The following is a 27,045-nucleotide window of genomic DNA, read 5'->3' as shown; positions in this document are numbered from 1 at the left end:
GGGAATTCCACCTTATATTGCATGCTGCTGGCCCGCAGGGGAAGGGTCCCCTTACACCCGTGCGTTGGGCGCCTGGGGAAATACCCTGTGAAAGCTGGCAGCTGTCCGTGCACCCGATAGTGATCTTCCACCTGAAACCCCTGGGCTGGATTTGCCCGCTAGGAATCCCACCTTCAGCCAGTGAAGCCCAGCTGGGAAAATCCCCCCTTCAAGCCAAGATTCTCCTAGAACTGTAGTTAGAATTGACTTTACAAATTAAATTACCTACACCCCATATCATAGGGGAGAACCATGGTGAACGGATGAATAACGCACAATTACATGGGGGAAAGATCCACCTTACATCAATAACCCGTATCCATTCCACCTTCAATCACCACATTGCACTGGAGACGGAAATCCAACTTAATTGAAAGATCCATGTCCATTAACTGGAAGGTGGGATCCCCCTTGGTTCAGCAAGCGTGTGGGCAAGGGGAGACTCCACCTTTAATCCACAATCCACGGCAGGTCAGGAGGATTCCACCTTAAATCCACATGGTGGGGAGGGAGAATTCCCCGTGAAATCCACAAACTGCAGGAACCAGGGAAAGGGACGAGTCCACGTTAAATCCACGATTGGAGGGGGGAGAGGGACGAGTCCACCTTAAACCCACAAGCCGTGTCCTACTCGGGCGGGGGGTCAGTCTCCCCCCCTGGCCTCACGCCTCCAGCGGATGGGGGACCACGAAGGCGCCGTAGGCCCCGCCCAGCAGGGCCTCCACGTTGCCGCCCTTCACCAGCCAGCAGGGGGCGTGGTGGGCCGGCAGGGGCGAGTCCTTCAGCAGCTTGGTGACCCGCGTGGCCGGCACCGTGGCCCCCCCTCTCTGCAGCCGGGCGGGCCGCTCCCCGGCGCCTGGCTGCAGTCGGATGTCAGCGTTCTGGAACTGGCCTGCAGGGGGCGAGAGGGGCCATGGGGTGAATGGTGGGAGCCCCGCTGGCGGCAGGGCAAGGGGGGAGGGGAAGGAGGGCCCAGAGCCCCTTACCCAGCAGCCCGCGGGCCTGGGCCGAGAGCCCGCTGCCGTCCAGCACGTAGAAGCCCAGGTGGTCTCTCTGCAGGGGGCGGGGGTGGCCGTACCGATGGCGCTGCACCACGAACTCCAGCCCGGCGCCCAGCCGCAGCGTCACGTTGCTGCCCGGCCCCACCCGCACGCCCAGCCCGGGGCGGCTGACCCAGGCCGGGCGGTCGAAGGGCAGATCCAGGGCCCCCTCCCCCTGCAGCGCCACGCCCTGGAGCGTCACGGTGATCACATAGCGGAGCCGGGGAGGCCCCACCCGCACCGTGATGGTGTCTAAGTAGGTGCGTGGCCGATCCGCCGAGCCCGGCCATGGGGGGGCGCCAACCAGGTGGGCATGGACTGACAGCCCTGGGGGGAGAGAGCACAGGCCACGCCGCGGTCACTGAGCTGCCAGGGATCCCCGTCTCCTCCCCACCACTCGGCCCACGGTCCCCATGGCACCTTCGCCACTGGAGTCCTGGCCCCGAGCCCCCCCGCTCTAACCACCAGACCCCACTCCCCTCCCAGAGCTGGGGAGAGAACCCAGGAGTCCTGGCCCCGAGCCCCCCCTGCTCTAGCCACCAGCCCCCACTCCCCTCCCAGAGCCAGGGAGAACCCAGGAGTCCTGGCCCCGAGCCCCCCCTGCTCTAACCACCAGCCCCCACTCCCCTCCCAGAGCCAGGGAGAACCCAAGAGTCCAGGCTCCCAGCCCCCCCTACACTAACCACTAGACCCCACTCCCCTCCCAGAGCCAGAGAGAGAACCCAGGAGTCCTGGCTCCCAGCCCCCCCACGCTAACCACTAGACCCCACTCCCCTCCCAGAGCCAGGGAGAACCCAGGCGTCCTGGCTCCCAGCCCCCCCTGCTCTAACCACCAGCCCCCACTCCCCTCCCAGAGCCGGGGAGAGAACCCAGGAGTCCTGGCTCCCAGCTCCCTTGCTCTAACCACTAGACCCCACTCCCCTCCCAGAGCCAGGGAGAACCCAGGAGTCCTGGGGTGCTGAGCTGTGGGGTGGGGGTCTCACCGCTGGGGGGGTCAGTCACCAGCTGGAGCACATCTCCTGGGTGCCCATCCAGGGTAAAGCACAGGGTCTCAGGGGAGCCGGGCAGTCGTGCCACAAAGTGAGGGTCTCCATCCACTGCAAGGCAGAGCAAGGGGTGGAGTTAGGGGAGGGGGGAAACCAGTCTGCCTCCCCCCCACCATCACCTGGGTGTCTGGGCAGCCTTACCTGAGGAGGAGAAAGTGAAGAACTTGGCACCAGCCAAGTCTGCCATGCCAGCTGGGGGGGGGGGGGGGAGAAGAGAGGGTTATAGCCAGTTCGGTGATGTAGCATCCCCCCCCCCCACCAAAATCCTTGGGCATCCTCTTCCCTCTGCAGAGCAGCATGGGCACGGCTGGCCAGGCCTGCCGCAGCCCAGAGTGACCACAACGGGCAGTGGCTGAGAACCCACAGGAAACGGCCCAGTCTCCCCCCTGCCCTCCCCCAGGCCCAGACCTGAAAGGTACCTGTGTCGCCGTCCTGTTCCTCTAACAAGGGTGGAAGGGAAAGGCAGAGTCAGGGTGGGCGCGTGAGGCCGACTGGCAGCCAACGGTGAAGCTGGCTCGCTTAGTGCGAGGGGGCTGGATGCCAGCAGCGTGCCCCCCACCCTGGCTCCAGGCCACTCATGGTGGCTGCAGAATGTCAGCCGTCAGTTTAAAAAAATACGAAGTTTCTAGCTCTCACGGTTGGGGAGAAAAGGTGGCGAATGGGAGCAGTGCCTGCCTGAGTCTGCAGAGAGCCTGAGCCAATTGCTCAGTGATGTGCTGGAGGGTTGGGGCCTCATCTCAGAGCCCCACCCCTTAATCCCTGCCTTGCTCCTTCAGTGCAGCTGGGTCTGGCAGGGCAAAGGACCTGCCCAATTGGTTTGCGCATTGGCCTGCTGAACCCAGGGCTGTGGGTTCAATCCTTGAGGGGGCCATTTAGGGGTCGGGGGGTTGAACTAGATCCCTCCTGAGGTTCCCTCCAACTCTGATAGTCTATGATTCTAATTCTCAGCAGGCCTTGGCCCCAGGAACTACAACTCCCAGCATTCCTGCTTTTAAAGAGCTAGGCTGAGCGGGATTTCCCTTCAAGGGCCAGCCAGCCAGTAGACCTGTCCCCACCAACCTGCCTGGCTAGCCCACCCCAGGAAGGGCGTGTGGGTCAGGGTGTAGGGTTACCTGAGTAGTCTTCATAATCCAGGACACCTGTAGGGAGAGAGAGCCAGAATAAACATCCATGCAATTCGGGGTGGGGGGATTCCCGGCAGTGGGGCGGGGGCAGCGTGGGGAGCACAGGTCGGGAGTCGGGGGGGGATCCCGGCAGTGGGGCGTGGGGAGCAGGGGAGGGATCCTGGCCACGGGAGAGGTGGGCGGCGTGGAGAGCACGCATGGCTTGGGGAGCACGGGCTGGGGCACAGCAGGGGGGGGGGCTCCCAGCCGTGGGGCAGGCGGGAGGGGACGCGATCCCCACCCTTCTCTCCTTTGGCCGCCACAAAGCTGTACACGGCCGGCGGGTGCAGGGACTCCACGAATTTCTCAGCCACGTCCTTTGCTGACAGCAGCTCTGACTCTGCCGGCAGCAGCAGCAGCCACTGGCTGAGGTCAGTGGCTGGTGGGATGGATCCCACGGTGCCCGGCGTGCCCCGGGGGCCCTTGGACTCCGCCCTGGGGGTGGTGGCAGCTGTGCTGTTGCCAGTCCAGGCGTCTGTGACAGTCCAGGCCGTGGGAGCTGCTGTGCCCCACGAGAAGGGGGCCCTCTCTGTTCTGGGATGTGGCTGGCGCTTGGTGGCCGGCTGCGGGGGCATCTCCTGCTGGCCGGAGGGGGGTGCCGTGGCTGATCCTGGGCTCGGCGGTGGATGAGCCGTGGCTCTGGGGTTCCCAGCTTTGGGTGCTCTTCCGGGTGTGGCTCTGGCTGCTTTGGTGACACCGTGGGCCGTGGGAGGAGCTGGCGATGCCGTGGCAGTGCCAGGTGCCGGCGTGGCTTGGGCTCGTTTGGAGGCGCCCTGGGACGTGGCAGATGCTCCTGGGATGGGCGTGGCTCTGGCTAGGCTGGGGAGGGCTGTGGCAGCTTTGGTGGCAACATCAGGGAGCGAGGTGGATGTAGCCCCCGGAGTGGGCGTGACTCCAGAAGCTTTGGTGCCACGGTGGGCCGCCGTGGTGGCCAGGGGTGTGCCAGGAGCCCCTGGCGTGGCCCGAGCCGTGGTACTCTCCTCCTCCTCCGGCTTGACCACCACCAGTGAGGTGACGGGCGTGACGAAGTTGTACTTCAGCGAGAGGTTGGTGGCCTTTTCGGTGAGCAGCCGGCGCGCAGCGGTGTCGTTGGAGTGGAACCGGGCCCGCAGCAGCTCCTGGATGGTGAAGTAGGCCCAGAGGCGCTGGACGAATCGCCCGATCTGCCCCAGGTCCGGAGAGCAGCCGAACGGGGCGGCCTCCGTGGCGTTGGCTGAGATATCGTTCTCCAGCCTCAGCTGCCCGGCGAGCCCGCGGCCCGCAGCCTCGACATGCAGCTCGGTGGCCCCTGGGGCCAGCCGCCCGGCCACCACCAGCTCGGCGCCCTGGAAGTAGTGGGGGAAGAGGGTGCGGGTGAGGTCGGCGCCATCGCGGTAGGACAGGGCCACGTCGTACAGCAGCGGGCTGGCGATCTCGTCATAAAAGCCGGCGAGCTGCAGGGTGGCGTCGGCGTCTTCGTAGATGCGTCGGGCCACGCCTCGGTTCTCCAGCGCCAGGCGCCGCAGCAGCCCGTAGTCGGCGTCGTCCCCGAAGGCCAGGCCGAACAGCGAGACGGAGCCGCCCAGGGCCTGCCGGGCGTTGGCCAGGATGCGAGTGCCTGAGGTCACGCCCGCCGTGGGCTCCCCGTCCGTCAGGAAGATGAGCAGTGGGATGCGCCGGGGGGACGGCTCCGGCCTGCCCTGGGTCAGCACCGAGGCGGCCTCCAGCAGGGCCTTGTTGATGTCGGTCCCTGAGGAGGGGAAAGGCAGAAGGATCCTGATTTGCAGCCTTCCATTGAACCCCCTCCCAGTGCTGGGGAGAGAACCCAGGAGTCCTGGCTCCCAGCCCCCCCGCTCTAACCACTAGACCCCACTCCCCTCCCAGAGCTGGGGAGAGAACCCAGGAGTCCTGGCTCCCAGCCCCCCTGCTCTAACCACTAGACCCCACTCCCCTCCCAGAGCTGGGGAGAGAACCCAGGAGTCCTGGCTCCCAGCCCCCCCTGCTCTAACCACTAGACCCCACTCCCTTCTCAGAGCCAGGGAGAGAACCCAGGCGTCCTGGCTCCCAGCCCCCCTGCTCTAACCACTAGACCCCACTCCCTTCTCAGAGCCAGGCAGAGAACCCAGGCGTCCTGGCTCCCAGCCCCCCTGCTCTAACCACTAGACCCCACTCCCTTCTCAGAGCCAGGGAGAGAACCCAGGCGTCCTGGCTCCCAGCCCCCCTGCTCTAACCACTAGACCAGTGATTCTCAACCTGTGGGTCGCGACCCCCTTTGAAGGGGGTCACCAGGGCTGGCCTAGACTTGCTGGGGCCTGGGGCTGAAGCCCTGGGCAGCAGGGCTCAGGTTGCAGGCCCTTGAGCTGCAGCTTTGGCCCCGCACCCAGAGCAGTGGGACTCGGGCAGACTCAGGCTTCGGCCCCCCCTCCTGGGGTCGTGGGGTCGTGTTTGCTGTCAGAAGAGGGTCGTGGTACAATTCAGTTTGAGACCCCTGCACTACACCCCACCCCCCTCCCAGAGCCAGGGGGGGAGAACCCAGGAGTCCTGGCTCCCAGCCCCCCTGCTCTCACCACCAGCCCCCACCCCCCTCCCAGAGCCAGAGAGAGAACCCAGGAGTCCTGATTCGCAGCCCTCCGCCCCCAGCCCACCCAACCTCACTCCTTCTACTGACTTGTGCTCAAGTGTGTTATGATCATTTCTAATACAGTATAATTTCGGCATCCTGTGGGGAGCGGGGCGGGAGCCTCGGCCGCGGGGCAGGTCCCGGGGGGCGCCGGGGGGAGCGGGGCGGGAGCCCTGTCTGCGGGGGAGTTCCCGGGGGGGCGCCGGGCGGGAGCCTCGGCCGCGGGACAGTTCCCGGGGGGCGCCAGGGGGCGAGGGGCGGGAGCCCCGGGCGCGGGGCAGGTCCCGGGGGGCGCCGGGGGGCGCGGCGGGAGCCCCGGCCGCGGGGCTGGTCCCGGGGGGCGCGGGGGGGAGCGGGGCAGGAGCCCTGTCTGCGGGGGAGTTCCCGGGGGGGCGCCGGGCGGGAGCCTCGGCCGCGGGCCCGGTCCCGGGGGGCGCCAGGGGGCGCGGGGCGGGAGCCCCGGGCGCGGGGCAGGTCCCGGGGGGCGCCGGGGGGCGAGGGGCGGGAGCCCCGGCCGCGGGGCAGGTCCCGGGGGGCGCCGGGGGGAGCGGGGCGGGAGCCTCGGCCGCGGGGCAGTTCCCGGGGGGCGCCGCGGGGAGCGGGGCGGGAGCCCCGGCCGCGGGGCAGGTCCCGGGGGGCGCCGGGGGGAGCGGGGCGGGAGCCTCGGCCGCGGGGCAGTTCCCGGGGGGCGCCGCGGGGAGCGGGGCGGGAGCCCCGGGCGCGGGGCAGGTCCCGGGGGGGCGCCGGGGGGCGCGGGGGGGGCCCCCCGGCCGGGGGGGCGGTCCGGGGGGGCGCCAGGGGGAGCGGGGCGGGAGCCTTGGCCGCGGGGGAGTTCCCGGGGGGGCGCCGCGGGGAGCGGGGCGGGAGGCCCGGCCGCGGGGCGGGGCCCGGGGGGCGCCGCGGGCCGCGGGGCGGGAGCCCCAGGCGCAGGGCAGTTCCCGGGGGGCGCCGGGGGGAGCCCCGGGCGCGGGGCCGTTCCCGGGAGGGCGCCGGGGGGCGAGGGGCAGGAGCCCCGGGTGCGGGGCAGTTCCCGGGGGGCGCCCGGGGGAGCGGGGCGGGAGCCCCGGCCGCGGGGGAGTTCCCGGGGGGGGCGCCGGGGAGCGAGGGGCGGGAGCCCCGGGCGCGGGGGAGTTCCCGGGGGGGCGCCGGGGGGAGCGGGGGGGGCCCCTGGGCCGGGGGGCTGTCCCCGGGGGGCGCCGCGGGGAGCGGGGCGGGAGCCTCGGCCGCGGGGCAGTTCCCGGGGGGCGCCGCGGGGAGCGGGGCGGGAGCCCCAGGCGCAGGGCAGTTCCCGGGGGGGCGCCGGCGGGAGCCCCGGGCGCGGGGCAGGTCCCGGGGGGGCGCCGGGGGGCGAGGGGCGGGAGCCCCGGCCGCGGGGCAGGTCCCGGGGGGCGCCAGGGGGAGCGGGGCGGGAGCCCCGGGCGCGGGGGAGTTCCCGGGGGGGCGCCGGGGAGCGAGGGGCGGGAGCCTTGGCCGCGGGGCAGGTCCCGGGGGGCGCCAGGGGGAGCGGGGCGGGAGCCTTGGCCGCGGGGGAGTTCCCGGGGGGGCGCCGCGGGGAGCGGGGCGGGAGCCCCGGCCGCGGGGCAGTTCCCGGGGGGCGCCGCGGGGAGCGGGGCGGGAGCCCCAGGCGCCGGGCAGTTCCCGGGGGGGCGCCGGGGGGAGCCCCGGGCGCGGGGCAGTTCCCGGGAGGGCGCCGGGGGGCGAGGGGCAGGAGCCCCGGGCGCGGGGCAGTTCCCGGGGGGCGCCAGGGGGAGCGGGGCGGGAGCCCCGGGCGCGGGGGAGTTCCCGGGGGGGCGCCGGGGGGAGCGGGGCGGGAGCCTCGGCCGCGGGGCAGTTCCCGGGGGGCGCCGCGGGGAGCGGGGCGGGAGCCCCAGGCGCAGGGCAGTTCCCGGGGGGCGCCGCGGGGAGCGGGGCGGGAGCCCCGGGCGCGGGGCAGTTCCCGGGGGGGCGCCGGGGGGCGAGGGGCGGGCGGCCCGGCCGCGGGGCGGGGCCCGGGGGGCGCCCGGGGGCGCGGGGCGGGAGCCCCGGGCGCGGGGGAGTTCCCGGGGGGGCGCCGGGGAGCGAGGGGCGGGAGACAAGGCCGCGGGGGAGGTCCCGGGGGGGCGCCGCGGGGAGCGGGGCGGGAGCCCCGGGCGAGGGGCAGGTCCCGGGGGGCGCCGCGGGGAGCGGGGCGGGAGCCCCAGGCGCAGGGCAGTTCCCGGGGGGAGCGGGGCGGGAGCCCCGGGCGCGGGGCAGTTCCCGGGGGGGCGCCGGGGGGCGAGGGGCGGGAGTCCCGGGCGCGGGGCAGGTCCCGGGGGGCGCCAGGGGGCGCGGGGCGGGAGCCCCGGCCGCGGGGGAGTTCCCGGGGGGCGCCGTGGGGAGCGGGGCGGGAGCCCCGGGCGCGGGGGAGTTCCCGGGGGGGCGCCGGGGAGCGAGGGGCGGGAGCCCCGGGCGCGGGGGAGTTCCCGGGGGGGCGCCGGGGGGAGCGGGGCGGGAGCCTCGGCCGCGGGGCAGTTCCCGGGGGGCGCCGCGGGGAGCGGGGCGGGAGCCACGGCCGCGGGGCAGTTCCCGGGGGGCGCCGCGGGGAGCGGGGCGGGAGCCACCGCCGCGGGGCAGTTCCCGGGGGGCGCCGCGGGGCCCGGGGCGGGAGCCGCGGCCGCGGGGCCGTTCCGGGGGGGCGCCGCGGGGTGCGGGGGGGTAGCCCCGGCCGCGGGGCAGTTCCCGGGGGGCGCCGCGGGGAGCGGGGCGGGAGCCCCAGGCGCGGGGCAGTTCCCGGGGGGCGCCGCGGGGAGCGGGGCGCGAGCCCCGGCCGCGGGGCAGTTCCCAGGGGGCGCCGCGGGGAGCGGGGCGGGAGCCCCAGGCGCGGGGGAGTTCCCGGGGGGCGCCGGGGGGCGGGAGCCCCAGGCGCGGGGCAGGTCCCGGGGGGGCGCCGGGGGGAGCGGGGCGGGAGCCACAGGCGCGGGGGAGTTCCCGGGGGGCGCCGGGGGGCGGGAGCCCCAGGCGCGGGGCCGGTCGCGGGGGGGCGCCGGGGGGAGCGGGGCGGGAGCCTCGGCCGCGGGGCAGTTCCCGGGGGGCGCCGCGGGGAGCGGGGCGGGAGCCTCGGCCGCGGGGCAGTTCCCGGGGGGCGCCGCGGGGAGCGGGGCGGGAGCCCCAGGCGCGGGGCAGTTCCCGGGGGGCGCCGCGGGGAGCGGGGCGCGAGCCCCGGCCGCGGGGCAGTTCCCAGGGGGCGCCGCGGGGAGCGGGGCGGGAGCCCCAGGCGGGGGGGCGTGCCCGGGGGCGGCCGGGGGGCGGGCGCCCCAGGCGCGGGGCAGGTCCCGGGGGGCGCCGCGGGGAGCGGGGCGGGAGCCTCGGCCGCGGGGCAGTTCCCGGGGGGCGCCGCGGGGAGCGGGGCGGGAGCCTCGGCCGCGGGGCAGTTCCCGGGGGGCGCCGCGGGGAGCGGGGCGGGAGCCTCGGCCGCGGGGCAGTTCCCGGGGGGCGCCGCGGGGAGCGGGGCGGGAGCCCCAGGCGCGGGGCAGTTCCCGGGGGGCGCCGCGGGGAGCGGGGCGCGAGCCCCGGCCGCGGGGCAGTTCCCAGGGGGCGCCGCGGGGAGCGGGGCGGGAGCCCCAGGCGCGGGGGAGTTCCCGGGGGGCGCCGGGGGGCGGGAGCCCCAGGCGCGGGGCAGGTCCCGGGGGGGCGCCGGGGGGAGCGGGGCGGGAGCCCCAGGCGCCGGGCAGTTCCCGGGGGGGCGCCGGGGGGAGCGGGGCGGGAGCCCCGGGCGCGGGGGAGTTCCCGGGGGGGCGCCAGGGGGAGCGGGGCGGGAGCCCCGGGCGCGGGGCAGGTCCCGGGGGGCGCCGCGGGGAGCGGGGCGGGAGCCCCGGCTGCAGGAGCCCCCCCTGCCCCCCCAGTGACTCACATCCATCAGCTTCCATCCTGTGGACGTAGTCCTTGGCACTGCGGACGTTGTGGGCCGTGGCCGGGATGGAGCGCCCGGCCTTCCACACGCGGACGGTGTCGGAGAAAGTGACGATGTTGAAGCAGTCGTCCGGGTGGAGGTCGCTCAGGATGATGTGCATGGCCTTCTTGGTCTGGGGGCAGAAACGCAGCATGGCTGGCCCTGCTTGGGGGAGGTGGGGGGCAGGGCAGGGTTGGGGGGACAAGGCGGAAGGGGTGGATTTCAGCGAGGGTTTCGACAGGGAAGGTGGGGCACCAGTTGGTCTGGCTGTCGTTTCGTTTCATGGTGGGATTGTGGGGTGGCGTTCCACTGACCTGCGCTGTGTGTGCTATGGGCTACACAAACACACACTGAGGTGTGTCGGACACACACAATTCTAGCTAGCGAGAGAATTCGCTCTGTACCAGGACACACTACAGAAAAGAGAAGAGCCCAGCTACGCTGTATCTATAGACCCAGAGGGGTGGCCGGGTTAGTCTGGATCTGTAAAAAGCAACAGAGTCCTGCGGCACCCTAGAGACTAACAGACATATTGGAGCATGAGCTTTCGTGGGCGAATACCCGCTGCGTCAGACGCGTGTATTTACAGAGTGACGCCTCACCTGTAGCTATAAAATCCCCACATAATTATACACATTATAACGGGACAGTCAGATTTTATTTGTGTATCTGGATGTAGATCTACAATGATCGCTATGTACGTATTTAATTAGAACGATATTACAATGGGATATTCTCTACATAGATATGGGGCTGTGGCTCCACAATTACATCTACATGTGTATCTGTAAGTCTATAGCACATTATATTCATGTGTGTTCTAGGTATGTTCTGTCTCACATATGCACACACATCTACACAGGGTTGTAGCCACGTTGGTCCCAGGAGAGCCGAGACATGATGGGTGAGGTCATATCTTTCATTGGGCCAACTCTGGCTGGGGAGAGAGACGAGCTCTCAAAGTTGTTCAAATAAAAGAGCAGACTCCCCACCTTAGGCTTGGCTACACTTGCAGATGCAGAGCGCTGGGAGCGCAGCAGGGAAAACGCCGCCCTGTGTTTACACGGTCAGCTGCAAGCGCACTGGCGTGGCCACATTAGCAGCTCTGGCAACGCCACAGAGAGCAGAGCATTGTGGTAGCTTTCCCAGTGTGCACGTGGCTGCAAGGTGCTTTTCAAATGGGGTGGGGGTGGAGTGAGACAGGGAGTGTGTTGTGTGTATGTGGGGGGAGAGAGTTGGTTTTGGGGGGGCTGGGAGTGTGCCAGCAAGCTGTCTTGTAAGTTCAGCCTCCGGCAGACCCCTCCACCCCGCACCCAACAGCAGCATTCCCCAGTAATGGTTTGCTTTGTCCCGGAGCAGATAAGCAGCCGGCTGTCAGAAACGGAGCTTTGAAAGGGGATCTCCACATGCCTGCAGCCAAGTTCAAAACAATGACAAGAGCGGCCACTTGGCTTCAGGGGATTATGGGACGTTTCCAAAGGCCAATCACAGCGCAGTAATGCAACACCGTCTCCACCCAGGCGTTTCAGCCAGGACGTGGCAAGCTTTATGCTTCTTGTGGAGCTGGATTCCCAGGAGCGCTCCAGCTGCCGAGTCCGAGTGCTCTACGTCCCTTGCCAGTGTGGACACCTCAGGAGTTAGGGCGCCTGGGGCTGCTTTAATGCGCTCTAACTTGCAAGTGTAGCCAAACCCCTTGTGTCTCCGATACACGAGCACAGTCTTGTTTTCCTACAAGGTATTACTGAATCCACACACCCTGTGTTCTGCTTTATTTTGGCTGATTTTCATCCCATTTCGTTCAAGCACCCACATCCATCTCTCTGGACTGTCTTCCAGTTCCCCTGCCACACGAGCCCTCCATCATCAGCAGGGTGCCAACCGCTAGACACATTGAGCGCCAAGGTGAACAAAAAGCGCATCATGCAAAGCCCCGACATACTTCCCCTCTAGCTAGAAACGGTTCAGTTTCTGCACATGGCCTTGTGACTCTGCTACCACCACCACTGTGGGGTTCTGGAGGAGTCGGATGTAGTCTTCAGGGATTGGTTTCGTTCTCCTGCACCACTAGATGACTCCCCTCGGAACATGGTCACAAGCGTTCTCAAGAGCAATGAATACCATGTGCAGGGGGTCTCTTCTTTCTCTCAATTTCCCCCCAATCTTAATGCAAAGCCAGTGTCCATCGCTGGCTCGCCTGGCAGGAATCCAAATTGATTGTGTCTGCTCTTTACTGCTCTCTTCTCTTATCCATCACTTTCTCCCTGATCTTCACCATGAGGTCTATGAGTTCACCACAGTCAGGTACGTCTCCCTTTCTCTTAAATATTGGTACGAGTGTGAACATCCTCCAGGCAGCAGGCATCTTCTCAGTCCTGATGCCATTAAACGGCCGTGCCAGTAAAATCAGCCATTCATGCCCCAGCACTTCCATACTTCTGCTGATCCACTGCTATTTTTCCTGTTGCTCAAAGCTTGTGCAACTTCTTCTTCCAGGACTGATGCCACCAGCCCCTGGGGTGGCTTACAAGGTTTAGAAAACCTGACCCATGAGGAGCGATTACAAAAACTAGGCATGATTAGTCTTGAGAAAAGAAGACTGAGGGGGGACCTGATAAGTCTTCAAATCGGTTATGGGCTGTTATAAAGAGAACGGGGATCAGTTGTTCTTCATGTCCAGTGCAGGTAGGACAAGAAGCAATGGGCTTCATCTGCAGCCAGGGAGATTTATATTAAATAGTAGGACATTTTTTCCAACTCTAAGGGTAGGGAAGTTCTGGACCAGGTGTCCAAGGGAGGCTGTGGAATCCCCGTCACTGCGGGTTTTTAAGGACAGGCTGGACAAACCTTTGCCAGGGATGGTCTAGGTTTACTTGGTCCTGACGCAGCGCAGGGGGCTGGACTTGGCGACTTCTTAAGGTCCCTTCCAGCCCGACATTTCTATGATACTGCGGTTCTCTTGGGTTCTCTTCATTCATGAGCCTTTCAAAATAATTTCTCCACCCTTCTTGAAGCCGTTTCTCATTGATTAACATATTTCCAGTTTCATCTTTAATGACTTTGATTTCACCAGTGTCTTTAGTTCTCTTATCGAGGGGCTTTGCCAGTCTATATATTTTTCTCTCATCCTCCTTTGTTTCAAGATGGGTATATAAGCCTTCCACGGCCTTAGCATTAGCAGCTGTCACCTCTTTCTTCAATATCCTTTTGGCTTTTTTCTACTACTGAAAAATCCTGCTGTTGGAGCGTCGCTTGTCACAGTTTTAAACACTTTTTTCTTTTCCTCCACAGCCTCTTGAACTTCCTCATTTCACCAACAAATCTCACTGGGGAAAGAGAGTCTTGTTTTCGTTTCACCAAGCAGGCAGTCTGCACATTCGCGATGTTTGCTTAACATAAGAACATAAGAACATAAGAAAGGCCGTACCGGGTCAGACCAAAGGTCCATCTAGCCCAGTATCTGTCCACCGACAGTGGCCAATGCCAGGTGCCCCTGAGGGAGTGAACCTAACAGGCAATGATCAAGTGATCTCTCTCCTGCTGTCCATCTCCACCCTCTGACGAACAGAGGCTAGGGACACCATTCCTTACCCAGCCTGGCTAATAGCCATTTATGGACTTAGCCATCATGAATTTATCCAGTCCCCTTTTAAACATTGTTATAGTCCTAGCCTTCACAACCTCCTCAGGCAGGGAGTTCCACAAGTTGACTGTGCGCTGCGTGAAGAAGAACTTCCTTTGATTTGTTTTAAACCTGCTGCCTATTAATTTCATTTGGTGACCCCTAGTTCTTGTATTATGGGAATAAGTAAATAACTTTTCCTTATCCACTTTCTCAACATCACTCATGATTTTATAGACCTCTATCCTATCCCCCCTTAGTCTTCTCTTTTCCAAACTGAAGAGTCCTAGCCTCTTTAATCTTTCCTCATATGGGACCCTCTCTAAACCCCTAATCATTTTAGTTGCTCTTTTCTGAACCTTTTCTAGTGCTAGAATATCTTTTTTGAGGTGAGGAGACCACATCTGTACACAGTATTCGAGATGTGGGCGTACCATGGATTTATATAATGGCAATAATATATTCTCAGTCTTATTCTCTATCCCCTTTTTAATGATTCCTAACATCCTGTTTGCTTTTTTGACCGCCTCTGCACACTGCGTGGACATCTTCAGAGAACTATCCACGATAACTCCAAGATCTTTTTCCTGACTCGTTGTAGCTAAATTAGCCCCCATCATGTTGTATGTATAGTTGGGGTTATTTTTTCCAATGTGCATTACTTTACATTTATCCACATTAAATTTCATTTGCCATTTTGTTGCCCAATCACTTAGTTTTGTGAGATCTTTTTGAAGTTCTTCACAATCTGCTTTGGTCTTAACTATCTTGAGTAGTTTAGTATCATCTGCAAACTTTGCCACCTCACTGTTTACCCCTTTCTCCAGATCATTTATGAATAAATTGAATAGGATTGGTCCTAGGACTGACCCTTGGGGAACACCACTAGTTACCCCTCTCCATTCTGAGAATTTACCATTAATTCCTACCCTTTGTTCCCTGTCCATTAACCAGTTCTCAATCCATGAAAGGACCTTTCCTTTTATCCCATGACAGCTTGCTTGCAACAGGATTCACCCAATAGGTATTTTCTCTTAGTTTATATGGATTAGCATATTTAACACAGTCTATTGCTTCAACAATGACGAACCGAGCGGTTCAACAATGTTTCCTTTTGGCTTTATCACTTCACTTCCTGTAGGCTTTTCTGTTGTTATAACTCAGCAACCCCCCCGAGTTTTCACTTCGGTGGCTGAACCAAAAAAAATCGAGGAAAAGAAGTTCTGGGCTGAACTAAACATTTTGTTTTAATATTTCGGAATAAACAAACCCAGCTAAATTTCAAAACAAAACGTCAAAACGCTCAGTTGACTAGTTTGCATTTTTTTTCCCAGCTGAAACAATTGGCCAAATTTGGTCGCATCTTTCGAGAACTATTCAACCCAAACACTTCACCCAGCTCTAACACTCGTCTGAACGGGAAGAGTCAGATTCCTCACTTTTCACGTCATTGCGATCTAGTTTGACCTAGACCTAACATAACAATGGCCAGACTGGGTCAGACCAAAGGTCCGTCCAGCCCAGTGTCCTGTCTACCGACAGTGGCCAGTCCCAGGTGCCCCAGAGGGAGTGAACCCAACAGGTGATGATCAAGTGATCTCTCTCCTGCCGTCCATCTCCACCCCGTGACAAACAGGGGCCAGGGACCCCATTCCTTACCCAGCCTGGCTAATAGCCATTAATGGATTTAACCTCCACAAATGTATCTAGATTTGCCCCCAAATCATTCCGAGAGTGGAGCTTTCAGAAGAACCTCTGCCAGCGACGGAGAATCCAGCACAATCCTTGGTCAGTTGTTCCAATGGGTGAGTCCCCTCCCATTACACCTTATTTCCAGTCTGAATTTGTCCCGTTTCAACATCCAGCCACTGGATCTAGTTAGACCGTATAGAAACCGATGCCATACGTAGAAATATGAGCTCTGTACTGTATTTATCCTCCCTCCACTGTGTTACACCGAAGCTCTTGGGTTGCTTCCACGCCATCCGACGCAAAGGAGCCAACATTAATGCCTGGAATTTTTTCAGAATTTCCAGCTGGTGTAAAATTTCGAGATCTCAACTCCGAAAGAAAACGGAAATTTGGCATTTCTGTTTTCCGACCTGCTCAAACGCGGAGCTGACAGATTTGATGGGGGATGGAGCAGGGTGGTGGATTGGAAATTGTCTAAAGGGGCTGATGGATATGCACAGGTATGCAAATTAGACCACAGCTTCATTTGCATGGATGTTGACCCATGTCCTGAGAGGCCTGCTGTTGCGGGGGCGGGTGCTTCCATCTCTGTCCCCCCAGCTCAGCTCAGCTCTCCTGGCTGCCCCCTCCCCACTGGTCTGGTCTATGAGCGATCGCCACCCTCTCACCTGCTTCATCTTGGTGCCGTGCATGGAGCCGCTGATGTCGATGACAAACACCACGTTCTTCTGCACGGGGGGCAGGCCGCGGGGGGCGAAGTAGTGAACGAAGTAGCCGTTGTAGATCTGCCGGAGAGGGAAGGGCACGGGGCCGAGGGGTGAGGCTGCGGCTGCCCAGGGCACAGGACACCCACCATGTGCTGGTGTGGTGGCGAGGGGAACCCATGGGACAGGCAGCGGGTGCCTGGGTGTGGGGGTCATATGTACCCCTTCCCTCCTCCCCCCCCTCATCCATCCCCCGCACACACCGTCCCATCCCTGCCTCCTCCCCACACCCCATCCATCGCCCCCCATGCTCCATCCCTCCATCCCCACACATCCCATCCATCCCTCCCTTCCCCCCCCATGCCCGTCCCTCGACCCCCAGATGTGTCTATCTGCTCCCCTCCCCTGTGGGATGCTCCCTGTTCTCTATTCCCTCCCCACCCTCTTCTCCCCCGGCCGTGAGATCTCAGCTCCAGCCACCCCTCACCTGCACGTCCCCAGCCACATCTGGCATGGCCACGTCGTACTGTACCACGAAGTCCCCCAGGATGCCCGAGCTGGAGAAAGCCGCCTGTTCCTGCGGGGTCGGGGTGAAGACAACCCAGGCGCAGTGGCTCCCCTTCTCCACCCGGGTGGACGGCGGCACATCGGCGTCCCCTGCGAAGAAGCCACGGTAATCAGGGCTGGATGGAGGCTGGGAGACAGGGACCCCGTGGCACACGGTCCCCTGCCCTTCGAGTTCTCCCCGCAGACCTGACAAACTCATTCCACCAGCCCCAGCCCGTCTCTCTCAATGTCCTGGAAGGAAACAGAAAATCCTCACTGGTGAAATGCCAAGACTGGGGGGGTGGGAAATAGGGAAGGGGCCGGGTCACGGATACAGAGCAAGCCGGGTGGCCACTGGGCGCAGGCGAACGCGGCTCCAGGGACACGTGTCCCTCTGGGAACAAGGCGCGCTGGCCGGCCTTACGGGTGGGGGGCCTCTCTCCTGGCAAGCAGCGACCCTGTGGGTCGTGGGGGAGAATCAGTGGAACAGGAACTCCCAGTGCAGCGCCGGGGTCCAACGCTACAAGGGATAGGGAGCCGGCCTGAGAGCGAGGGACTCCCGGAGCTCAATCTCGTTCGCGTAACAAAGAGACGTGAAGCGGTGCCGTGATCCCCACTAGAAGTCCCCACACAGGGCACAAATCAGAGAATCTCAGGGCTGGAAGGGACCTCGGGAGGGATCTAGTCCAACCCCCTGCTCAAAGGGGGACCAATCCCCAGACAGATCCTTACCCCAGATCCCTAAATGGCCCCCTCAAGGATTGAACTCACAGCCCTGGGTTTAGCAGGCCAATGCTCACACCACCGAGCTCTCCCTCCCGCAAATATTTAACAACAGGCTCTTTGGTCCAGCAGAGGGAGGACTAACCCGATCCAGGGCTGGACGCTGAAGCTAGACCAATTCAGAGAGGAAATCAGGTGTCAGTTTTAACAGGTTCCCAAGGGTGGTGCTGGATTCTCCAGCACTGGTGACTTTTCCATCAAGCCAGGATCTCTTTTACATAAGCCCTGCTCTAGACATGCTTGGGGCAGCTCTCCGGCTCCACAAAGGAGGTCAGATGAGACGGCCACCACAGTCCCGTCTGGCCTCGAGATCTGCGACTCTAGCTCACGCAGGGTATTTCACGGGAGGTGTCTACAGGAAGCTCGTAACTCGACAGCCCTCGGGACATTGCGAGACAGTCCAACGGGGACCAGTTAAGGGCCAATATGTGCCTACTGAAAGCAGGTTGGCTGGGCTTGGAGGAGAAACGTATCACCAAAGAGCCTTGCTACTCATCAGCCAATCGAGCTGTTCTGCTCCCTCCCAAAATGATCCCTGGCAAACTCAGAGGTACCAGGTCACCTCTCAGGGACCATCAGCGTCACCCAGCCTAATCTCCCGCACATCGCAGGCTCAGAGCCTCCCCGCCCATGCCACGGAGGGAGGCGAAAAACGCCGACCTGGGGGAAATCCCACTTGAGCAGCTAGGAGAGGGAGCGACCCATAAGGCTAGACCCAGGCTGGGATTTCAGGAGCTAGGTTGGTACCCACTTGTTTCCATCACTGGTTCTAGTTCAGTCTTGAGTCTTACTTTAATAAGCCTTTTTCTAGAGGCACCCAGGAGTGCTCTGTGTTACACAGGGGTGCGGGGGGAAGAGAAAGCTAGTAAACTGGAGCACACTCCACTTGGGGGGCCAAGGATTGGGGATTTCAGGGGCAAGGTAACGCGGGGGAACTCGGGGAGTGGGTGCCCGGCGAAGTTAGGGCTGGCCCAGCGCAGAGGGGAGTGCTGGACTGGCTGCCAGCGGAAAGATTCCCTCTTGCTCGAGGCAGACGGCAACGAGGTGACTTGTATCCTGAGTAACGGGGAAACAGTCACAAACACGCCGGGGCTCTCGGGCCACTGAACAGCAGCAGAATCCCGGCTTTCAGGTTAAAAAAAAAAAAGAGTAAGTTTCTAGGCCACAGGGTTGGGGAGAAAAGATCAAAAATGTGACAGATGCACCAATGCCTGCCTGAGTGTGCAGAGAGCCTGAGCCGAGCGCTCGCAGAGGTGTGAACCGTGTGTACCTCGCAAGGTGTTGGTGAGCAGGCGGCTGGTGCGGAGGGGCAGCACCTGGACGTAGTCGATGCCGGTGCGCTCCGAGATGCTCACCTCCACGGTGAGGTTCCCCACCACCTGCTGGGGACGCACGCTCACAGCGTGCTGGTACTTGCCCAGGTGCCGCTGCAGCAGCTCCTCGTAGCTCAGCTCGAAGGACACCTGGCTTCCGGCTGCTACGCTGGCAGAGACCCGGAACTTCTCTGTCTCCCGATCCCTGGGAAGGCGGCAAAGCCAGGACTAGAACCCAGGAGACCTGGCTCCCAGGCCCCGCTGCTCCACTCACTAGACCCCACTCCCCTCCCAGAGCTGGGGAGAGAACCCAGGAGTCCTGGCTCCCAGCAGCCTGCTCTAGCCACTAGCTGCCGGGCTCTCACCTAGTGCCAACATGAGCCGCTGTCTGGCCCTGTCTCCGGGCCTCGTCGTACATCTTCTTGGCTTGACGCTTCTCTTTCACCTCGGCCACATAGAGTTTATTGTTGATGGTGCTAGGATGGAAGAGAGGGGGATTATGGGACATGGCCTTAAATCTGCCAGATAGCAGCAGACACAGTGGGGGTGGGTCTCCTTGAGCAGACCCGGTTCTGGGGACCCTCCGTCCCCATCCCCACTCCTCCATCCCTCCCTTCATCCACCCATCCCCACCCTTCCATCCCCCGCTCCATCCACCCATCCCCACCTCTCCCTCCCTCCCTCCCCACCTCTCCATCCCCATCCCCTCCCATCCCTTCCCACATACCCCTCCGTCCCCATCCCCATCCCTCCCTTCATCCACCCATCCCCACTCCTCCATCCCTCCCTCCCCACCTCTCCATCCCTCCCTTCATCCACCCATCCCCACCCCTCCATCCCTCCCTCCCCACCTCTCCATCCCTCCCTTCATCCACCCATCCCCACTCCTCCATCCCTCCCTCCCCACCTCTCCATCCCTCCCTTCATCCACCCATCCCCACTCCTCCATCCCTCCCACCCCTCAATCCACCCATCCCCACCTCTCCATCCCTCCCTCCCCCCCTCTCCATCCCACCCCTCCATCCACCCATCCCCACCTCTCCATCCCGCCCCTCCCATCCCTTCCTACACCCCCCTCCATCCCCATCCCTCCCCACACCCCCTCCATCCCCATCCCTCCCCACACCCCCTCCATCCCCATCCCTCCCCACACCCCCTCCATCCCCCCCCCAGCCCTCTATCTATCTCACTCACACTCTCCTCCACTGCTCTGTCCCTTCCAGCCTCCCTCCATCCCGGATCCCACGGGAACACATTTCCAACCCCCCTTCCCTGAGGTGTGGGGGTGTGGCCGCAGGAGCTGCCCGCCCGGGACCCAGCCCGGCCCGGCCTCACATGGTGAAGTTGGAGATGAAGGCCGAGCTGGGCAGGTCTAGGTCGAAGATGGCTTCCTTGGCCTCGGCGTGGGGGTTGCTCAGCTCGGTCCGAACACGGGTGGAGGCGTAGCGGGACACAATGGTGGAGCGGACGGAGAAGCTGGTCATGGTGAGCTGGGCACAGAAACAGGGATGTGTAGGGGGGGTCTCCCTTGCCCTGCCCATGGCTGAAAGGGGGTGTGCCCGGAGGGCCCCGTCCAGAGCTGGGGGGAGAACCCAGGCGTCCTGGCTCCCAGACGCCGCCCCGTGCCCCTGTTCTAATGCACAAGAACTAAACATTCGTTCCTTTTAGTGAAATGGAAGCTGAAATTCTCCCGCTGCCCCATGACTCCAGAAGCAGGCCCTGCCTGAGCCGAGCAAACTCCACCCAGCCCCCGACGGCTCACCCTCCGGGCTGCACTGGCCCTGGGCTCTGGGGCGGAGGCGGCTGCGTGAGTCTGGAGCTCACCCAACGAGGCACATGAGGAGCAGCCGTGTTCCAGCGGGAGCCCTGCTTAGCTCCAGTGGAGATCCAGCGCCTCTGCCAGCATGAAACAGACCAGACCCCAGCTGGGCTCCAGCCCCGGGGAGTCCGTGGGGCCAGACCCCCAGCCGGCGTCCATCGGCCATAGCCCCATGGAGTCAATGGGGCCAGACCCCCAGCCGGCGTCCCTCGGCCATAGCCCCATGGAGTCAATGGGGCCAGACCCCCAGCCGGCGTCCCTCGGCCATAGCCCCATGGAGTCAATGGGGCCAGACCCCCAGACGGTGTCCATCGGCCATAGCCCCATGGAGTCAGTGGGGCCAGACCCCCAGCCGGCGTCCATCAGCCATAGCCCCATGGAGTCAGTGGGGCCAGACCCCCAGCCGGCGTCCATCGGCCATAGCCCCATGGAGTCAATGGGGCCAGACCCCCAGACGGTGTCCATCGGCCATAGCTCCATTAGAGTCAATGGGGCCAGACCCCCAGCCGGTGTCCATCAGCCATAGCCCCATGGAGTCAGTGGGGCCAGACCCCCAGCCGGCGTCCATCGGCCATAGCTCCATTAGAGTCAATGGGGTCAGACCCCCAGCCGGTGTCCATCAGCCATAGCCCCATGGAGTCAATGGGGCCAGACCCCCAGCCGGTGTCCATCAGCCATAGCCCCATGGAGTCAATGGGGTCAGACCCCCAGCCGGTGTCCATCAGCCATAGCCCCATGGAGTCAGTGGGGCCAGACCCCAGCTGGGGTCAGAGAATCATAGAATCTCAGGGTCGGAAGGGACCTCAGGAGGTATCTAGGCCAACCCCCTGCTCAAAGCAGGACCAAACCCAACTAAATCATCCCAGCCAGGGCTTTGTCAAGCCTGACCTTAAACACCTCTGAGGATGGAGACTCCACCACCTCCCTAGGGAACCCATTCCAGTGCTTCACCACCCTCCTCGTGAAATAGTGTTTCCTAATATCCAACCTAAACCTCCCCCTCTGCAACTTGAGCCCATTGCTCCTTGTTCTGTCATCTGCCACCACTGAGAACAGTCTAGATCCATCCTCTTTGGAACCCCCCTTCAGGTAGTTGAAAGCAGCTATCAAATCCCCCCTCATTCTTCCCTTCTGCAGGCTAAACAACCCCAGTTCCCTCAGCCTCTCCTCATAAGTCATCGGCCGTAGCTCCATTCGAGTCAATGGGGCCAGACCCCCAGCCGGTGTCCATCAGCCGTAGCTGGGGTCAACTGGCCATAGCTCCGTTCGAGTCAATGGGGCCAGACCCGCTTCTCTTTCCATTGGCAGAACACAGTGGTTTTAATTTTTATTGGCTCTTTTCTCTCCTCCACCCATCCTCAGCACTGCACACCCATAGTACGGGAGCACCAGAAGGTCTCGATCAGGATCAGTCTTAGCTGCGCTAGGTGCTGGATAAACAGACCGAAAGATCCAGCGTCTGCCCTACAATCTAGAGACAAGTGACCCCCGAGTGACCCAGCCCAACTGTTGCAGACTTTAACCACAGTTGTTGCAACAAGAAGAGTTTTGACTAGGGGAGGAGATGGGATCAGAGTGGTTAGACGACTAGACTGGAATCAGGACGCCTGTGTTCTCTCCCCGGCTTCGGGAGGGAAGTGGGGTCTAGCGGTTAGAGCAGAGAACGTGAGGTGCAAATGCGATTTGGAGATGAGAAACAACGTCAGGGCTCCTGGGTTTCACATCTTCTGCTGTAGCCACTAGACCCCAAAACTTAGCAAGGGGGGGGGAAAAACCCTCAGCCTCACCTCTGGAATCTGGGGGTGCCCGGTGCTGGGTAGAGGTTCCAGGCACAGTAGGAGAGCAAAGGAGAAGAGCAGCAGCTGTCTCAGCATTGGCATGATGAGTCCCCGCAGCTCCGCCGAGAAGCACCAACCTCGGAGATCTCTTTTTTGGACGCACTTTTTAAAGCTTCATGGGTTTCTCCCCCCCCCGCACCTCTCAATGTAGCATTCATGCGGACACAAGCTGTGATTGTCCGCCCCTCGGAGGCTGGAGGGAGGCCAGGCCTTCGCTCTCCCCTCCGTAAGATGAAATGAAAACAAAATGTTCAGGCGAGTCCGTGCCCTGGGTTAAAAAGGAAAAAAATGCGAGGGAGCCCGCGAGTAGGTCAACGGGAGCCAGAGCCTGGGCGGTCAGTGGAGAAGGAGCTGGCCCTGCAGGCCTGGCTGGGCTGAACTCTACGGTCAGGATTGAGTCCGGCTCAAGGTCTGCAGGTGCGAAGCGTTTCCTCGGAGGGGCCACGGGGAATTTATCGAGCTGGATTTCACACCAGTTCTTCCCATGGGGCCAGCCAGGCCTGCAGGGATCAGGCAGCCTGCCCTCCCGCGCAGACAGGCCAGAGGACCGCCCCCCACAAAGGCAGGACGACTGGGGGAAAGGGTTGGGGGCAGAGTGCCAGCCCCCATCAAGCCCTCAGGGAGGTGGGGAATGGGGCTTTCCCCTCTAGGGGGCGCCGGCTCCCGTCCAGCCCCAGGACAGGGGACCAGCTGTCGGAGATTCTTCACCTTCACGAGCCAGAGGACGTCAGAACTGCCGGGGTTACTTCTTGTGACGCTGGCTTCCAAAAGATGCAAAGGGGATCGACCGTGGCGAAACCACTCGGCGTTGGGAACGCGAGCCAGGCCGGCCGCAGGGAGATTCTGGGTTTGGCTCCAATGGAGAGGGAAGCCAGGCAGCGTTTCTCTCCGCCGGGAGCTCCGGCTAGCTCGGTCCGTAGAGCTAACCGTGCTAACCACCCAGGCCAGAGGCGGCGCCGGGATCCAGGGGCTGGCGGGGCTGCAGTGGAAGCCAGGACATGTGGGTTTCTGTTCCTGGCTCTTTTCCTTCCGCTCTCTGGGTCACTGGCAGAGCTGGGGAGAGAACCCAGGAGTCTGACCCTCCAGTTTCTCCCTGCTTTAACCACTAGACCCTATTCCCCTCACACTGCCAGGGAGAGAACCCAGGAGTCCTGGCTTCTATCCCCCTCCTCTAACCACTAGATCCCACTCCCATAGCCAGCCCCCAGTCCCGGCCCCTTCCTCGGGGGCGATAGGAGCAAAGTGGAGGTGAAGAGCTATCCGTTTCTCCAGAGCATCCCGCAGCTGCTCTCTCTGGAGTAACCAGCCCCCGGACAGATGGGCGACCACAATTCCCAAGTGCCTGCCGAGCGGGGGTGGGCTGGGCCAGTCTTGCTGAAGATTCGGTCCGATTTCTCAGGGCTGCATTCAGCATCACCCAGCCGAGGCCCTGCCCCCCTCGAGCAGCTCTCTGGGCCAGCCCTTCCCCTCCACTCTGGCCAGCCCCCCAGCTCTGATCCCCAGTGTAAACTGAGGCACGGGGCTTCTGTGGCAGAACTGGGCACTGTCCCACGCTGGATCGTAAGCTCTTTGGGACAGCGACTGTCGTTAATTGTCTGTGCAGTGCCCGGCGCGACAGGGCCCCGATCCTGGTCAGGGGGTGTCTGTGCAGCACTGTGCCCGGCGTACCAGGGGCCCCGAGCTCAGGTGGGAGCATTTCTACCATAGCAACAAGAAGGTCTTTTGAAAACGATCTAAAGCCAGGGGCATTACTTTTGGTAGGACCCACACAAACAAATCCCTCTACGGAGAAAGAAAAACTAGAGGGAAGGCCCGGATTTTTACCAGGGAGGGCTGTTAATCATCGGAACAACTCACCTAGGGACAGGGTGGATTGCCCGTCTCTTGATGTCTTTTCATCAGCACTGGGTGTGGAAGATCCATCAGAAGCAACAGGCGCTATCCCAGGATAAACGCTGGCCGTTCTCCGGCCTGTGTCACCAGGTCAGATTCGAAGATCTCCGTGACTCCTTGCAGTGTTGAGATCCCCTCCAGGGCTGCGCCGATCCCTCGAGGTGGTGGAAGCTAAGCAAGGAAATAAACAAATACGGAGCCAGATCCTTTCAGGGCCTGGCCCGGCTGTTTACATCAGCCTCTGCCAAAGAGGAGAGGGCCAAGGCTCAGTGAAAAGGCTGCTTCTTTCTTTTTGAAAAAGTCAAAATAACAAACCCAAGGATTCTGGAGCCACAAAAAAGGGGGAATTGGAAAGAAGCTGAAGGAAGCTGGAAGGGACGACCAGGACCCGTGAAAGAAATGAGTCATTGACAGGGAAAATGTTATGCCTGTGTTGGTGTCTTGGTTATTTATACGAGCGGAGGGTTTGGAATTCACCCCAGACCAGAGCCGTGCAGGCTGAAAATACCCATTTTTTAGTCCCAGCTGGCTGATGACCAAATGTTTTGCATTTCCCTGGCACAAACTCCAGCAGAAATCAGGCTCCCATCATAGAATATCAGGGCTGGAGGTCGTGCCAGGCACTGCCCAGAGCCCGACTGAGCTCAGGGCCCAGCATTGTGCCAGGCGTTGCAGAGATGCCCGTCACCAACGGGTGCTTCTTGTGCCAGGTACTTACTGAGATTGGTGCCCTCGCTGTGCCCGACGCTGCACAGACCCCAAACGAAAGCAGAGCCTGATGGTGCCTGTCACTAAGAGACAGTCCCAAACCTGACCACCTAAATAGTCAAAGGCCATTTCAAGCCAATGGACAGGTGGGGAAACTGAGGCACGTGGAGACACTCCTCCCGATCACCCTTCTCCTTCCAGATCACCCATCAGCCTCCTGATAACTCTCCCCGACGGGGTCAGGGAGGGGAATGGGCTGTTTTGAGAGGGTTCTTCTCATACCAGAAATAAGATGGCAAAGGGGGGTGATCCTCACATGCCAGGGGATCCAACGGAAGGCACAGCAAAGGCCCATGCCACCTGCGCCCGGGTGCTGGAGACGCTGCCCATCGTGGGTTTAGGCTGAACCGGCTCCAGCCTGGCAGATCCTGACTTGTTTTTCTTTCCGTCGCTCACACAGTGCGCTCCTTATTTCGCCTGCCACCGGCCGCGGCCGCTTGCACCAGCAGAGGCAACGGGCGGCCTTTCCTCTGCCAAAGCTGCAACCTGCAGCCCCGACAGGGTTGATCAGTCCAGCTTTGCGAGGAGAGGCTGGGAGCCCGGATTCCTGGGTTCTCTCCCCGGCTCGGAGTGGGGACTGGTGGTTAGAGAGGGGGGCGCTGGGACCCAGGACTCCTGGGTTCTTTCCCTGGCACTGGGAGGGGAGCTGGGGCTGGAGCAGGGGGGGCTGGGAGCCCGGACGCCTGGGTTCTCTCCCCGGCTCTGGAGGGGGGGGAGTGGGGACTGGTGGTTAGAGCAGGGGGGGCTGGGAGCCCGGACGCCTGGGTTCTCTCCCTGGCTCTGGGAGGGGAGCTGGGGCTGGTGGGTTAGAGCAGGGGGGGCTGGGAGCCAGGAGGCCTGGGTTCTCTCCCGGCTCTGGGAGGGGAGCTGGGGCTGGTGGTTGGAGCTGGGGGGCTGGGAGCCAGGACTCCTGGGTTCTCTCCCCAGCTCTGGGAGGGGAGTGGGGTCTGGTGGTTAGAGCAGGGGGGGCTGAGAGCCCGGATGCCTGGGTTCTCTCCCTGGCTCTGGGAAGGGAGCTGGGGCTGGTGGTTAGAGCAGGGGGGCTGGGATCCAGGACGCCTGGGTTCTCTCCCTGGCTCTGGGAGGGGGGTGGGGGCCGATGGTTAGAGCAGGGGGGGCTGAGAGCCCGGACGCCTGGGTTCTCTCCCTGGCTCTGGGAGGGGAGCTGGGGCTGGTGGTTGGAGCAGGGGGGCTGGGAGCCCGGACTCCTGGGTTCCCTGCTCTGGGGCTCATCCTCCCCCTTTTGTGTCATCTCAGTTTCCCCCGAAGCTGCCGTGGGGGCGGGGCGACGGGAGAGGCCGGGCAGGGCCCCGGGCAGCGGACCCAGGAGTCCGGCCCCTCGGGCCTGCTGCAGCCGCAATGGGGCGGGGTCTGTGGGCGTGGCCTGTAGGGGGCGGGCCAGGGAGGGCGCCCACGTGCCCGCCCCGTGACTGGAAACCAACCGCCGTCCTGCGGCGCGGCGGGTCAAACCCGAGGGGGCGGGGCTGGGAGGGGAGCGGCCGTTCGCGGCACGAGGCCGGGGAGGGGGGCGGGAAGCGCGAGGCGCTGGGGGTGTCCCGGGGAACGGGGCCGGGGAGCCCCTGCGGGGGGGGAGGGGTCAGACCGGGCACTGGGGGTGTCCCGGGGGAACGGGGCCGGGGACCCCCTGCGGGGGGAGGGGTCAGGCCAGGCACTGGGGGTGTCCCTGGGGAACGGGGCCGGGAACCCCCGCGGGGGGGAGGGGTCAGACCGGGCACTGGGGGTGTCCCGGGGGAACGGGGCCGGGGAGCCCCTGCGGGGGGAGGGGTCAGACCGGGCACTGGGGGTGTCCCTGGGGAACAGGGCCGGGGAGCCCCCGCGGGGGGGAGGGGTCAGACCGGGCACTGGGGGTGTCCCGGGGGAACGGGGCCGGGAACCCCTGCGGGGGGGGAGGGGTCAGACCAGGCACTGGGGGTGTCCCGGGGGAACGGGGCCGGGGAGCCCCCGCGGGGGGGGAGGGGTCAGACCGGGCACTGGGGGTGTCCCGGGGAACGGGGCCGGGAACCCCTGCGGGGGGGGCGGGGTCAGACCAGGCACTGGGGGTGTCCCGGGGAACGGGGCCGGGAACCCCTGCGGGGGGGCGGGGGGCGCACCGGGCCCTGGGGGTGTCCCAGGGGAACGGGGCCGGGGAACCCCTGCGGGGGGGGGGGGCCGCACTGGGCACGGGGGGTGTCCCTGGGGAACGGGGCCGGGGAACCCCCGCGGGGGGGAGGGGTCAGCCCGGGCACGGGGGGTGTGCCTGGGGTCCGGGGCCGGGG

At 63.6% G+C, this 27,045-nt stretch overlaps 1 protein-coding gene across 10 annotated transcripts; it reads right to left on the bottom strand.

Annotated features, from left to right (window-relative positions):
* Nucleotides 1-236: 236 nt before the first annotated feature.
* On the bottom strand, nt 237-25,486 carry ITIH6 (inter-alpha-trypsin inhibitor heavy chain family member 6). 10 transcript variants are annotated; one of them, XM_045000362.1, is made up of 17 exons: nt 24,992-25,486; nt 23,966-24,172; nt 22,058-23,161; nt 19,787-19,941; nt 18,817-18,927; nt 18,574-18,656; nt 18,409-18,453; nt 16,297-16,466; nt 15,774-15,890; nt 9,756-9,927; nt 3,530-5,017; nt 3,238-3,264; nt 2,545-2,574; nt 2,267-2,317; nt 2,063-2,176; nt 1,026-1,406; nt 237-931 (listed from the first exon to the last, which is right to left on the bottom strand). In XM_045000362.1, exons 3-17 carry the CDS (start codon nt 22,148-22,150, stop codon nt 702-704), a joined length of 3,267 nt encoding a protein of 1,088 aa, XP_044856297.1. In that variant the 5' UTR covers nt 22,151-23,161; nt 23,966-24,172; nt 24,992-25,486; the 3' UTR covers nt 237-701. The 10 variants fall into 10 exon arrangements, with proteins under 10 accessions (XP_044856297.1, XP_044856293.1, XP_044856290.1 ...); XM_045000358.1 differs by having other exon boundaries at nt 18,409-18,656; nt 22,058-22,376; nt 22,817-23,161; XM_045000355.1 differs by having other exon boundaries at nt 18,409-18,656.
* Between the last annotated feature and the right edge of the window lie 1,559 nt (nt 25,487-27,045).

This window comes from Mauremys mutica, unplaced genomic scaffold (assembly GCF_020497125.1).
Source record: "Mauremys mutica isolate MM-2020 ecotype Southern unplaced genomic scaffold, ASM2049712v1 000298F_np12_obj, whole genome shotgun sequence".
Classification (NCBI taxonomy): Eukaryota; Metazoa; Chordata; order Testudines; family Geoemydidae; genus Mauremys; species Mauremys mutica.
The sequence above is the reverse complement of the archived record's forward strand: the minus strand, read 5'-3'. Positions and strand labels throughout refer to the sequence as shown.